Genomic DNA, 14,976 nt, shown 5'->3' on the forward strand with positions numbered 1-14,976 from the left:
CCTAGGCGGTGTAGGTGCCTCCCTCGCTAACTTGTAAATGAACTCCGGGTCCTCTCCGGGAGACCTCGGGGAGCTCGGAGCCCCGCAGCCCTTCAACGACCCCGCCCCTCCGAGTCCCGGCGGGGGGGGGCGCCTTAGGGAGCAGCGTCCGATTGTCTGGGGCGGCGGCGGGGGAGAGCGCGGAGGGAGGAGGAGGGTGAGCCCCGAAAGCATCCCTTCCACCCCCGCGGGCGCCCCCCAGGAGCAGCGGCCTCGGGCCCGCGGCTGGAAACTTCCCGGGCGGCGGCGGCGGCGGCGAGCGGAGCTGAGCGCCGCGGGGGGCGGGGGGCGGCGGTTCCCCGGCAGCCGAGAGCGGAGCGCGCGCCGCGGCCGCCGCCTCCTTCCCTCCCCGCCTCCGCCGCGCTGCCTCCTCCCTCCGCCGGGCTCGGCCTCCTCGCTCCCTCCCCTCGTGGCTGGCTCCGGCGGCGGCGGCGGCGGCGGCGGCGGGGAGGGCGTGCGCCGGCCGAGCGGTGTCGGCGGCGAGGCCGGGGAAGTTTCAAGTGGAAGGTCGTCCGCCGGCCGGCCGTCGCGTCCTCCCGCTCTCCCCCGGCGGCAGCATCATGGCGGAACCGAGCGGCTCGCCCGTGCACGTCCAGCTTCCCCAGCAGACGGCCCCGGTGACAGCGGCCGCCCCGGCTCCGGCTGCCGCGACAGCTACGCCGGCCGCGGCCCCGGCGGCTCCCGCGGCCCCGGCTCCGGCTCCGGCCCCGGCCCCGGCCCCGGCCCCGGCCCCGGTGGCTCCGGCGGTCGGCTGGCCCATCTGCAGGGACGCGTACGAGCTGCAGGAGGTTATCGGTCAGTGCGGGCGGGCGGGCGCGGCGGCGCCGGTCCAGGCCGGGTGCCGAGGCTGGGCGGGAGGCGCGGCCCCGGGGCGGGTGTGGGTGCGGGATGCTGGGCTCGCCTGTCTGCACGCCCCCGAGGCAGAGCGGCCGGCGCAGGGGCCTACCAGCTCCAACAGTTTATTTTATTTCATTTTGTAATTTTTAATGTATTTGTTCGTTCTGCGAGCGCGGCGGCGGCGGCGGCGGCTGCTGCTGCAGGGGGCGGCGCGGCGGATGTGGCTCGCACTGCGGACGAGCCGCATGCTGCAAACTTTTATCTTCCCGATCGCTGGGGCGGAGGAGCGCCGTGCGGGCCCAGCGCCGCCGCATCTCCGTCCCGCGGGGTGCCGGGGCCGCCGCCCGGGGCTGGTGACCCCCGCGGTGCGGGCAGCCGGGCTGGGCTGGTCTGGGCTGGGCTGGGGTGGGGTTGCGGGGGCGCCGCCCTGGGCTGCCAGCGCCCCCGCGCCGCGCCCCGCGCACGGCGGCGTCCGGGGCAGTGGCCTGCGGGCGCAGCCGTCGTGACCGTCTCTCCCCGTGGGCATCCGGGCCGCGTAGGAACCGCGGAGGCCCAGGTCCTTTCCGAGGCCGGAGAGGATGCTGGCCTTCCCTCCCTGACAGCCGCCGCGGCATGCCCGCCCTGCTACCCGGCTCTCCGCACGGCGCCGCGCGCCCGGGTACCCGCCTCCTTCCGAGTCGGGCGGGCGGGCGCGCCGCCTGCCGCCCAGCGCCGCGGCGGGGAGAGCGGGGGCCCTGGCCTCCTGCCCTGCGCGGGGCCGATGCTTCCCTCTGGTCTCGGGTCCAGGGCCGATCTGCTAGATTGCATTGAAACCCGAGGCTGCGGGTGAGAGCCGCTCCCCGCCTTCTAGTCGTCTCACAAATACCACCTTCTCTTACATTTTTAAATTCTAGGCAAAGTGGAAAGACTAGGAGCCGGCATTACTTTTTCTTAAGCTGAGCTCGCGAAGGACCTGGAGGTTTGTGGTGTTCTCTTGGTGAGAACCGTACCTGTTGGATCATTCAGTCAGGAGCTTGTGACTGAACAGTACCTTGCAGGCACAGAGGGTCCCTGGCCTTTTTACCTTAGGGACTCTGGGCTGGCTTGTTGCTGTCTCATCAGCTTGATATTTAACGATGATGAGGAAAAAAGGATTCATGGTATTTATTTGATTGATTTTTTTTTTTTTTTGCCTTTCATTTTAAAAGATTCATTTCCATTGTCCCCTTTTGAAAAATTACAGAATTTCACTAGGCATTGAAAAGAGCCCTTTTCACCTTGCGGATAAAACTGCTTGAAATATATATGTACTGACTAGGCAGAAATAAAGAGTGATGGGCAGGTCAGTAGCTGTGTGCAAAAGCTCCAGAAAGCCTTTATAAGCTTCTATAGACAATGTTCTTTGAATCTTTCATAACTTTTAACTAAAGACTTTTAAAGGATGGATTAACTAGTTTTAGGAGCTTTTCAAAGCTTGGAGCCCTCAATGAAAAAACCTTTTGGTCTGGCATATAAGTCCTTTTGCCCTTAACTTGTGTGTCTCCTTCCATGTTCTCACAGTGCTTTTGGTTGGCATCCCTTGCCAACCTGCAGTACCTCTGGTAGTTCACATGCCATGTCTGTGGGTTCTTCCCTCTGAGGGTCCATCACATACATATGTGTATACACACATACATACACATATATGTACACAAATACATGCATGCACATATATCTACACATGCATATATTGATGTTGAAGACTGAACACTACTACTGGACAACCTTTCTAGCCCCAGGTGATCTTTTTAGCCTATTAAGTCTTAGCTTCTGAGGCCAAAGTAAACATCTACTGAGACTCTGCTTCTTCTTGGGCACAGCATGGTGGCAGCTTCTGTCCGCCCCCCTTTACATGCCTTGGGGCATGTCAACCCATAGTTTTATTTGCTTAACCAGAGGTCTGCTATGTTCCATGCATTTTTGTAGGTGGTAACAGTGCAGAGATGAATGAAACAATGGCTCCTGCCATTAAGGATTTTATGAGTTAGAAGACAAGGGTAAGTGATCCCATAGGAAGAGATGAGTGGGTGATGGGAGAGCTCAGAGGAGAAAGTGACTGTCAGGAGAGACAAGGAAGCAGGTGTTCCTCTGAGGACGTCATATGTAGCTGGGTTGTGAAGTCTAAGTAAGAGTTAAGTGTGTAATTATTTGCATTGCCACCTTCCTTAACTCCTCCTGACTCATAGAGATGGGCCCAAAAGTTGACTGATGGTGTCTGCCACATAGTTTTCCTTAGGATCCAGAATAGAGTTTACATATGATCAATTTATATGCTTATTTTGTTAATTATTACAGTTAAAATATTATATAAGATATATAGTATTTTGAGTTGGCCACTCTTGTGAACTAATGAGTAAAAGCTTTTTAGTTTAAGTGGGATTAAATGCAGGGCATTTTCCTGCTTGTGGTGACAGCATTATTGATTATGGCTGACCAACTTAATGGGAGAAAGCAACCCGGTAATTTACCTGAGGAATTTGATAACAGGATCCTGTGCTTATTTTTTACACTTTTATGTTGTGAGAGGGTTTTAAAAATTATTTCATCTTTTCTTATCTAAAAGTGATGGCTGTGTGGAAACCCTGTACTTGAAAAATCAAATTGCTGGTGTAAGGTTTTTCAAGGGCTTAATGTTTTTGGGGAATTACAAATCAATTTCCATTTAGTGCTTCATGCTAGTTGAGAGATTAAGAGTGAACTTGTGGTTAAGCACTTTTGCTTAAACATTATACGCACAAAGTTGGTAGTTCAAACATGGACCCAGTTTGAACATGAATGCCAGTTGACAGCCCTTGCTTCTCCCTGCCATATGGCAGGTGTCATGTGATAGGACTCCAGCAGTGTGAACCATGACCAGCAGGAGGCTCAGATGCTGCTGAGCAGAAATCCAGGGGACACATTGGTGCTTCAATTTTCCAGCATGGCACCAGAGCAGGAACACTTTTCTCCATTTCCTTCTGGGCACAAGACAGGGGCCTCAGGATTAGGAGAGGATAAGTTTCCTAAAATCCAAACAAACCAGGTTCAGTTATTTGACTTCTTCTGTTTTAGGAAAATAAACACAGGATTTTCCAAGTCTAAAAATAAAGTTTTCTCTCTGTTGCATTGTTCCTGTGTTGTAAGGGAGCAGTGGGGCAACTGTAATGCTCTTAGGAGTAATCGGGTTCAGAAGTTTAGGCATGACCTAGAAATTATGTCAAATCTCTTGGGAGCTTTTTATACTTAAAGATGGGTTAAACATATTGTAAAATTATTAAATTTCTTCCTTGAGCTGGTATCTTGTCTTATACGTTTCATATGTTTCTGTCTCCTACACAAACAGCCTGCTCTGTGGAGAATTTCTAATCTGTTTGTGACCTTTAGCGCCACCTTTGCTTCCACCTCCTCTTTGGTCACCCCTGAATTCCTTCTTTGGAAAAATGAGGGACACCTAAAATGGTACCAACTAAAAATTAGTTTGTTTGTTGGTAGTATTAATAAAATCTCCTTGCTTCTTTAAACAAAGAATAAAAAGTGAGCCATGTAAACGTTGACTTGGGCACCTGTAATTGAACAGGCCATGGAGAATTCTAGTCTTTGTAGTATCAGTTTCTGTATTTGAAGCAGGCAATTCCAGCAGTGCAGTTATTTTTCTGAGAAACACCAGAGTGCTTCAGAATGTTGGATTTTATTCTTTTTTCTTTTTTCCAGGATGTCTTTATGTAGTGTTTTACTCTCCATGTTGCTTCATGTTTATCCTGGTGATCATTCAGGGTGATCTAAAAGGAGCACTTATTTGCCATATCAGTCAACAGGAAAGAAGTTGATTCCTAGAATCCAGGGCTGGCTTGACAGAGGGCTCCTCTGCATTTCTTGTTATCTCTTTTGAGGCTTTATTTGTCTATCTAAATCCACATGCACTTTCCCCAGACCCAGGTAGCAGCACCTTGTAGTCACATCCTGAAGGAGCAACATCCTCTTGGAAAATGAGATCTATACACACTCGGCATGCCCGCATTGCTCTGTCCTGGAGGCAGTGTGAGGATGGTGCACTGGGGGCGGGGGGGGGGGCACCTTGCGGAGCTGAGAGCATCTGTGGATCTCTAGGCCTCCATACCTGCAGGCCTCATTGTTTTCTTGTGACTTTGATTAGTTTGGTTTCCCCTTCTTTCTTCCTTCTATTTTTCCCTCCTTCCTTCCATTTTTTCCTTCTCTGTCTCTTTTTTCCTATAATAAAAGAGGCCTGAAATACTTGGTTGAAGATAGGGGCTTTGATGATTTTAATTTATTTTCTTAACATATAAGGTTAAGAATAAATATTCACTTAGTGTTTGTTGTATTAAAATATACATAACAAAATTTATCATTTTAGCTTTTGTGTCTATATGTGCATGTGCAATACCCAAGCTTACTAGAAAAGCACTCATCTCTGAGACACACCTCCATTTCTTAGCCATTTCTAAAGTGAAATTCAGTGGCATTGACTATATGTTCACAATGGAAATGTTATTTTAACTTGGCTGTTAATATTGTTATGTGGGAAAAATCTCAAGGTTAAATTTGGCCTGCAGATGAGAGAATGCAATCTTTGCTTTGTTGATGCAGTTGATTTCTGACCAATAATGTGCTGTCCTCCCTCTCTCATGGCTTACTGTACGCTACATTTTTTGAAAGTTAGTTATAGCTGTGTAGGCTCTGGAGTCAGAAAGCCTGGTTTGTTTCACGTCCTGTGGTAGTCACTGGTGTTTGTGACCTTGAGCAAACTGCTTAGATGTGTCTGCACTCAGTTTCCACATTGGTAGCATGAAGATGATAAAAATAGGATTGTGAGAATGTAAAGCACTCAGCATAGAGCTTGGCACAGGGCACACTCAATTAGTCTTAGCCATAACTACTATTAATTCCACTTGCTAATCAGATTCAAGTTATCAGGACAAAACACATGCCTGGCTTTGAAGTGGCTTGAAGAGTTCTCCCCTTGGTTTCTGCCAGGCTTGAAGAAGGGGAGAGAGAGGGGGAGGTTGCCCCCCATGCCTCCTTCTGGTGAGTGGGTGAGTGGCTGGAAGGTGCTTTGCAAGGGGAGCCAGAGGCCCAGGTGGGGCTGGCTTCTCCTACACCTCTGCAGCCCCGCACTGTGAAGGAAGCTGGAGAGACCTGTGGAGCTCCTGGCAATTTGGACAGCTCAGGGGTTTAAGTGCCAAATGGCCCTCTGACAAGTGGTGAGAACACCCTACAGGAAGGTTGCTGGAAGGAACAGCCCATTGTGGAAGGGCTCTGAGAGCAACCTGCTCTGACTGCACTTTTTTCTACCTCTGAGTTGGCCTTGGAGGCTGCCATGCTGGCAGGAAATACTGCTGACTAAAAGAAATACTCACTGTCTGTCCCAGGAGTGAGAGGACAGGAACTTCATTTTCACATAGAGTCATCTCCACTGCTACCTTCCTTCTGTCATCCATCAAGGATCTTTGTGATAGTGCTGGGAATGGAACCCAGGGCCTCGTGTGTGTGGCAAGTGGTCCTGTACTGAATTATAAGCTAGACCCCTAGCCCCAACGCCACTTCTTAGTTTTCTTTTCTTTTCTTTTCTTTTCTTTTCTTTTCTTTTCTTTTCTTTTCTTTTCTTTTCTTTTCTTTTCTTTTCTTTTTTTTGAGAGAGTGTCAGGCTGGCTTTGAACTCAGTATGTATCTGAGGATGACCTTGAACTTCTGATCCTCCTGCCTTCACCTCCCAAGTGCTGGGATTACACCAGTTCCTTATCTTTCTTAAAAGACACAGCAAAACAACTCTTCATGCTGCTGCTTCCTAGCTAGTCCCTTATCTCTTTCTTTATGTTCAAGCTTACTGATTGAAAGAACCTCCCATTGCAATCTGGCTTCTGCCTCTCCCTAAAAGACGCAAGTTGCTCTTGCTGAAATCACTGCTGTTCTGTGGAAGGCACCAGTGTGCACTGCAGTCCTTCTCAGTCTTTCTCAGTAGGCAGAGTCTGGCACCATCTCTCATTTCCCCTTTGGGAATGACTGTGGCTTGGGCTTGACTTTCTGACTTTTACACTACTTTCTATTTCCTTGTCTGCCACTGCTTCACGGATCTCAAGACGTCTGCATGTCTAACCTTGAAATGTTGAGGACTTCCCTTTGGACTAGTATTTGGATTACGTGTGTGTGTGTGTGTGTGTGTGTGTGTGTGTGTGTGTTGCTGGAGGTTGAACCCAGGTCCTTGCACATGTTAGGCAAGTGCTACAACTCCCAGCTCCTCCTGGATTACTTTCTATGTGTGTTTATATGCCTCAAAGGAATATCACTCCCATAGTTAAACTCTATGTCTCTCCATCCTCATCTCAGGCCCACTCCAGCGCCTTTTCCTTCTCCCTAAATGCGTGCAGAACATGTTAGTCATCCTATTCTTCCACATCTGGTAATATGCCTAGTCCTAAAGGTCCCATCTTACCATCTTTTACCTGATTCAGACTGTTCATTTTGGTTATCCTCACAGGTTTAGTTCAAGCCCTTATCCATTCCTTATATAGATTCTTGTAAAAACTCCATCTTGTAAAAACTGTCCTTGTTTCCAGTTCTAGTGTACTAGTATACATTGCTATCAGAGTTGATACTGCCATATCAAAAATTTGATGGTGTTCCCAGGCTTAAATTCTTTTAGCTGCCTGCCAGACATCAAAATTCCCTACAAGCACAACACTTCAGATCTCTTAGGAACTATCTCTTGCCTCTTTTAAGCCAGGCCTTGTGATGTCCATCTTTCTTCATGCTCTTTGGCCTCTCCTGGCCAGATTGGTAATTTTTTCTATGTTACAGAGTGCTGTGTGCCTCCTCTGGGTTTACTCTATCGCATGGCAGTATGTATGTTGAGAAGTACACACATGCAGTCCACATTTTCAAAAATGTAGATTTGTATGATATGCATATCTTGGTGTCTGCGCATATGTTGAATAAATATGTGTAGTCATTCTGTTCTGGGCACAAGACCCAGGTATGTTTGTTTATTTCTTTATTTACAAAAACAGTGTATTTGTCTCTTTCTTCTCCTTCCTCTCCTCTGGCCCTGTTTTATCTTTCATTCCTTGGCAGCGCTCACACTTAGGCAGACTCTTCCAGCCTGCCCAGCGCGGCTTTGGATGGTTACAGCCTCCTTCAGGACAGGGTTTCTCAACTCCGTAACTCACGCTTCATATTCAGCATTTGATCATTTGTTTTACTATTTTGGATAAAAGTCCATGTTCTGGGGGCAAATGTGGCCCCTCCTCCATGGAAGAGAAACATTTCCTGATAGCATGTAAAAAAATGTGCCTTCCTGTATCCTGAAGATTTGATCTTGCCTTTGATGGCTGTTACTTAGTTGTGTCGGGCCAGTCAGCTTACAGGGCTCTGCAGAAATTAGCTCATTAATCTTGAAGATCAAGAGTAAGCACTTTGAGTTCTTCCACCTGCCTGGGTTGGAGAGCAGGGTGGAGGCCTGGCTCTTGTGACTCATAGGACCGAGTGGAGACCTCTGTGACCTGAAGGACCCAGAGTTGGCTGTCATCGTTTCTGTGTCTTTTCACTTGGCCATTGCAGGTTAGATGGGCAGGCAGGGATGTCGTGCCAAGACCATAGAACTGAGTTTAAGTCAAAACCAGTCTTATGTGTGTTTTAACTCCTCTACACTGTGTGTTTTGGAAAAAGGTTCTTTTTTTCCCCCCATTTAAATGTTTTATATTTCCCTCAGAACAGTTTTGTTTAAGTTATACCAAACAATTCCAATTCCAAGGTGCTTGGAGTGACTCAGATGTTTTGAGGGCTTCTTTTTTTTTTTTTTTTTTTTCCTTTTTGGAAGTAATTTCTCAAATCTATAATTCATTGGTCAAATTTTTGGTAATAGTGAAAGAATCCAATGTATTAATTAAAAAGTCACTACAGACATAGCTTAACTGGGAAGCAGAAGAGAAATTGTCTCTTAGAAAATGACTTGGCAAGGCTTTATTTTTAGAGTTGATGTTAGCTGCACAATGCAGAATCCAATGTGAATAAATGCTGAAGTATTTCAAACTTCTTCTTGTCAAACAGTTACTCAAGAATAAACTCCAGCTTAGCTGTAAGAAATGTCTTGGGATTGAAGGAAGTACATGAATTGACCTTCTGAACTGATATATGGGAAACTATTTTAAGATGCAACTGGTAGAGACCCTGGCTTACATTTTTATCTCTAATTTTATTTCAGATTTCTTCTAGGTGAGTGTCATTTAGTATAGTTCCCAGAAGCCTAGAACTAAGGCCACTCATGTAATTCTTCCCTTAAGTAAAAATACAAATGTTGCTGACATTTATGAGGTTTTAGGTTTCCAACCTTTAGTCACTGTTACAGCCATTTGCCCGAAAAGCCAGCTGAGAGCAGAGGTGGATGACTTTCTGCCATGTAAATAGATTGTTACTTGGGTAATATTTTGGAAGTCAGTGATCTGTGACAGTTTGAGACTTCTCAAATCACTCTGTTAATGGTAAAGGTCTTAACAGAATTTGTGATCTTGTTTTGAGCTGGAAATAGTTTGTAGCAGGGTTTCTGTTAAGAGATACTCTAATTGCTATCTTTCCTGTCTGGTTTTACTGTATGTTTGGAAAAAAAAATCATTTTATGGGTTAGTCCCTGTTGACCTCTCTTGTTGTTAGATTTTAATTAGAACTAATCTATCTTACTTCTTCCTCCCCTCCCTCCTCCCTCCTTCCTTCTATCCTTTTCCCTTCCTCCTCATTACCCCTCTTTGCTTAGTTATCAGGTACAGAAGAAAGCAGCAGCAGAGGAGAGTGTCTAAGAAGGACGGAGTTGGTGATGGTCACTTCTGGCTTTTACAAATTCCCAAGTGACAGATGACATAACAAATAGGGAGAATAAGAAAAGTCAAGTTTGGCAGAAATTGAAGAAGAAACTCCATCTTAGAACCTTTATACTTTATAATTAAGATGCTAAAGGTCAAAGTTGAAGCTCCTGGCCATTTCACTTTAAATTAAGGAAGTAAGATACAATCTGTGTACATTACCTTTGTATCACTCTGACCACAATATATCACAATCAAGGGGGCTGGAAAGATGGCTTAGCAGTTAAAGGCACTGGGTTGCAAAGCCTAAAGGTCAGAGGGTTCAGACCCTGGGTTCAGGCCTAGGTCAATTTCCAAGCCATCCACATAAAGCCAGATACAAAAAGTGGCACAAGCATGTGGCATTTGTTTGCAGCAGCAAGAGGGCCTTTCATCACCTCGCCCCCACATGTGAACAAGCAAGTCCATCAAGATGGGGGGAAGATGGCAAATCTAATGGTGGCAGGAGTGTGTGGTAGAGGCTCTTCACATGTGGATCAGGAAGCAGAGAGTGAAAGAGCAGGTTGGTATCAGGTGCACATTAAGTATTAAAAGGCCCATCCTTACTGACCATGTCCACTAGGTAGGGCCCACCTCCCAAAGGTTCCAGTAGCCTTCAAAATAGTACCTTATGCCAGGAACCGAGTGTTTAAAATATGAGTCTTTTGGGTGGACATTAAGGATTCAGTCCCTAACATAGTTCTTTCTTGTACTACACATTTCCATTCCTCAGTAGCCAGTCACGGCTGATAATGGCCTTATTGAATTGTTATAGATTCTGAATATGATCGTATCATTGAAAGTTTGAACAGTCTCTAATGGATGGGGTATTAATTGCTCTTCTCATTACTGTGACTAAGTAAATGCTTGACCAGAAGCAACTTAAGGGAAGACAGTTTTATATTGGCTCACAGGATGGAGGGCATAGTCAATCATGTTGGAGAAGGGTGGTGGTGGAAGGCTGCTTGCTCCCTTCTGAGCTGTTGAGGCAGCAGAGAGAGATGAGGACTGGTACTCTGCCCATCATGTTGTTTTCTGTTTCTCTTTATCTGGGGGAGGGGTGGTGATGGCATGTGCTGGCCTCACGCTTGGTGGAGTGTTTTTCTTCCCTGGAAATACCTTCCCAGACAAACCTGGAGGTCAGGTTGACCATGAAAACGAACCATCACAGATGGCGCTTTTCTCCAAACTGTTCTGACATTGTCTAAATACTATTACAATGGCTATAGCAGTGCTAGGCCAACTTCTGAGCACACACTGAAAGTGCTGCCAGTGACTTAGCACAGAAAGGAGACCAGCATGTGCGGGAACACCTGCCACTTTCATTCAATACTTTCTGAAAGCCATCAACTCATGTTTTCAGGAAGAGAGATTTTTAAATATTATTTATTTATTTTTATTAATTATGGACATACTAAGTATGGATACATCATGTGTTTGTACCATCCTTTCCCTGGTCCCTGCTCCCATTCCATTGGGGTCTGTCTCAGTGGGGTGGCAGATTTTCCTTGTGGGGATTATGGATTATGTGTTGTGGGAGCAGCAGTTATTGGGGAGAGGCAGTGTCCCTGGGCATGATGTCCAAACTTGTGGCTCTAACAATCTTTCCGCCCCTCTTCTGCAAAATTCCCTGAGCCGCGTTGCGTGTGTTTTAAGTCTACTTCAGTGACGATCCCTTAGGCACTTCTGGATCTCTGCTTCGGCAAGTGTTGAGCATCCTCAGCATCTGTCTCCTTCATGCTGGTGCTTATTGTCAGGTTCACCATGGAAGCTGCACTTTTGCTCATTTCCCCAGTTCCTCTCTGGTTTCAGCTGAGGCTTGGCTGAAGTGTGAAGGATAGTTTATCTTCACGGGTTTTGCTTCTATCTGAAAAAGAAAAGGAGATTCTCCAGTGGGTAGTGAAGTCAGCACAGGTTAAATGGGATACGCATTATTAATTTAGGGAGAATTTGATGGATGCAGTCCCTCTTTTAGCCTAAGACTAGTGGGAGCTTGACGCTCAAGAGCACTTTGTCTCCATAGGATTCTGACTTGGTTCCCAATTCCAGATATGGGTTCCTTTCCACTGAGCAGATCTCTTAGCCAATCAGAAAGCTATTGGATACCCACAAGGCTGTGTGCCACTATTTCCCTTGTGTGTACATCTTGTCAGGGTGTTTGCTTTTGAGTAGCTTAGACCCCTGGTTGTCTGAACAGTTGTTGGCCACTTTCCCTTAGTATCTCATGTAGTGCTTTCCAGCACTAGACAAGTTAACTGTCTGGGGTCTGGCTCTCCTCCGGATTCCAGCCAGGGCTCGCCGTGTTCCATGCTGGTGGCAGCATATGGTGTCTTCATGGTAGGGTCTTACAGGCGGGTAATCCTTGCTTTGACAAAAGCCTGTCTTGTTTTGGGGATCTTGTAGGTCTCTCTGATCAATAGCTTATTGTAGGTGGTAACCACATTCTGGTACTGAGAGTTACAGGCCAGGGCCAAAATAATAAAATGGTAACAATTTAAGGTTAGGCTTCATCCCACTCTCTCCAGGGCCTTTCTTTTCAGGTGCTTTCCCCACGCTGCTGTTAAAGGTTCAACCTTTTAGTCTATCTTCAAGGAAAATGGTTTCTGTGGTACTGGTTCATTTTGGGTTCAGTTCTCCCTCCCACCCCCCACTGACACTTCCCTTCCTCCAAGCCGGCTCTTCCATCCCTATTGTCTGGACCTTGAGTTGCCTGTCAAGTCAGGAACTTGAGCTGACCCAGGTTAGGAACCACAGATGAGTGAGACCATGCAGCAGTTGTCTTTCTGTGATTGTGTGAGTTTGTTGAGTATGATCCATTGTTTTTGAGTATAGTGAGGTTGATGCCTTTGTTAACATAAATTTAAAAAATTTTTTTATTACTTATTTTCATATATATATGTATATTTATATGTGTATGTGTGTGTAGTCTGTGTGTATGGACGCGCACAAATGCCATGACATGGAGGTCAGAGGACAACGTTGGGTGGTGATTCTTCTCCCTTTCCACCTTCTTTTGGACAGGGTCTCTCTTGAGCACTGCTTGTGAGTTTCTAGACTCTCCTAGCTCTGCCATCCATTGCTGTGGGCATGTTGGCATTGCAGGTATATGCTCCAGTTTGCTTCAGTCTTTACTTAGGCTGTGAGGGAGTTTGCATTCTGGTTGATAGACATGCAGGCCACCACCTTTAACCACTGACCATCTATCTCCCTTGCCCTGAGATGGCTTTAAAGTATGAGTTTTTGTCTCGTCCACTTAACTCATCTTGGGAATGTTCTTGTGGTGGTATAATCACAGAAATTCCTTCAAAATGAACTCCAGTGTTTTCAGAAACATTTTATGTCTTCACAACAAAACAAACAAACAAAAAACCCAATCAAACAAAATCATTTGAAAATCTGGGGATTGGACATGGTAGTCTGAATGACTTCAGTTGATTTGTTTTTATGTTATGAAATGAAAGCATGAGAACTAAATAGTTTTTTTCTGGTAGGGGGTGGGGGTGAAATTAGAGTTTCTAATATTAGCTCTACTTACAAAAAATATTACCTACATTAATTTTAGTCAGTCATAGTGATTTGAATCATATTTCTTCTTTTCTCTTGAGTTAGAGATGTTTAGGAAGGCTAGAGCTTTAAAACTAGTAATAAAGAAATATTTTGGTATTTGAATGATTAAAGGATTAACAGGTTTAGCTTAAGGAATAGATCACAAAATAAATCAAGCATTCATCTGTAAATTAGCACCTTGATGCAAATTCATTAACCACTGCAGGGGGGGTACTAACTTGCTAGGAGCTGGAATTAATGATTGGGGTGGGAAAGGTCTGTGTGGGGAGATTAGCAGGGTTTAATTTGGGGCAGTTCAGGAACAGTCTGTACTTTCTCACGTTTAGTGTCCCTTGAGTGGCCGGGCCTGTAACACAGAATATTTTACTCTGTAATCCTTTTTAATTTTTTTTTTCTAATGATTGCCCTTTCAAGTTTCTGAAGTGCCAGCCCTAGTGCTTGACCTTCAACAAGAGTTGTTGTGGAAACATTTTTCTTATGGCACCTTTCCTGGGTAAAGTGGTGGTTGAAATGGGTGTTTCTATGTAGCTCTAAACTGTGATCATTAGCACAAATTTAAGAAAAGGAATATTTTTGGCATAGGTCATGATCAGGCTAGATTATTTACCTTTACTAAAATAAATTCTCATGGCTTATTTAAAATGTGACACCCTTCAGGCTAGGGGATGAGGAGGGTCTCACCTTCCATGGGGCCATTTTTGCTGATTGCTGTCATAGGAATGACAGGACTTAATGAAGGTTTGAGTTTCATGTTCTGTTCTATTTCTTTTTTATATTTTTTCAAGTTTTTAAATTACTTTATTTGCAAGCAGGGAGACAGAGAGAGAGAGAGAGAGAGAGAGAGAGAAGAAGAAGGAGAAGGAGAAGAGGAGAGGAGAGAAGAGATAGAAGAAAGGAAGGGAGAGAGAATGGGCACACCAGGGCCTCTAGCCATTGCAAATGAATTGTAGATGCACGTGCCACTTTGTGCATCTGGCTTTATGTGGGTACTAGGGAGTTGAACCTGGATGGTTAGGCTTTGCAGGCAAATGCCATAACTGCTGAGCCATCTCTCCATCCCTATTTTTATTTATTTTTGTGGGATGGTCTTATATATCCCTGGCTGGCCTTGAATTTATTGTGTAGCCTTGGCTGTTTTTGAGCTCCTGGTCCTCCTGCTGCTACCTTCTGAGTGCTGGACTGTGGCCATAAGCTACCTCACCATGCCTCTCATGTCATGTTCTTTAAAACCCACTAGAAGAAGATAGCACGGGAAGCTTTATGACTGTGCCACTGTTTAAACTGACTTCATGCAGAAGGAAGTTCTGAAGTTCCAGTTCTTAGGATAGCTAAAAGCCAAACAGGTTGTTGCTAGTGCGTACATGTTACAGTCTCTTTATTCATATTAAAAACAAAATTAGTTTTACCTGTTTGTATTAAGCCAAGTGCCCCTTTTGAGCTACTTCCAAGAAAGGGGGGGGGGGAATATGAAAGTTGACCTTTATGTAGTATGACCTTGAAATTAATCACAGCAGAATTTATACATATAGGATGGGTTTCTTTCACGGAGACATATTGGGGGGTGGTGGTATCTAATTTGTCTTAAAAATTTTTCTTTTATGTTTATTTATTTGAAAGTGAGGATGGACCCACCAGGTCTTCCTGTCACTGCAAACGAACTCTAGATGCATGCTGTACTTTGTGCATATGG

At 45.8% G+C, this 14,976-nt stretch overlaps 1 protein-coding gene across 1 annotated transcript in view; it reads left to right on the plus strand.

Moving 5' to 3' along the window:
• The first annotated feature begins 534 nt into the window (after positions 1 to 534).
• The window catches only part of Stk39 (serine/threonine kinase 39), a 303,688-nt gene continuing 289,246 nt past the window's right edge, over positions 535 to 14,976 (plus strand). The window contains exon 1 of the mRNA XM_045147545.1: positions 535 to 834. Coding sequence (XP_045003480.1) covers positions 600 to 834 — 235 coding nt within the window. The 5' untranslated portion in view covers positions 535 to 599. The remainder of the gene's footprint in view (positions 835 to 14,976) is intronic.

This window comes from Jaculus jaculus, chromosome 4 (assembly GCF_020740685.1).
Source record: "Jaculus jaculus isolate mJacJac1 chromosome 4, mJacJac1.mat.Y.cur, whole genome shotgun sequence".
NCBI lineage: Eukaryota > Metazoa > Chordata > Mammalia > Rodentia > Dipodidae > Jaculus > Jaculus jaculus.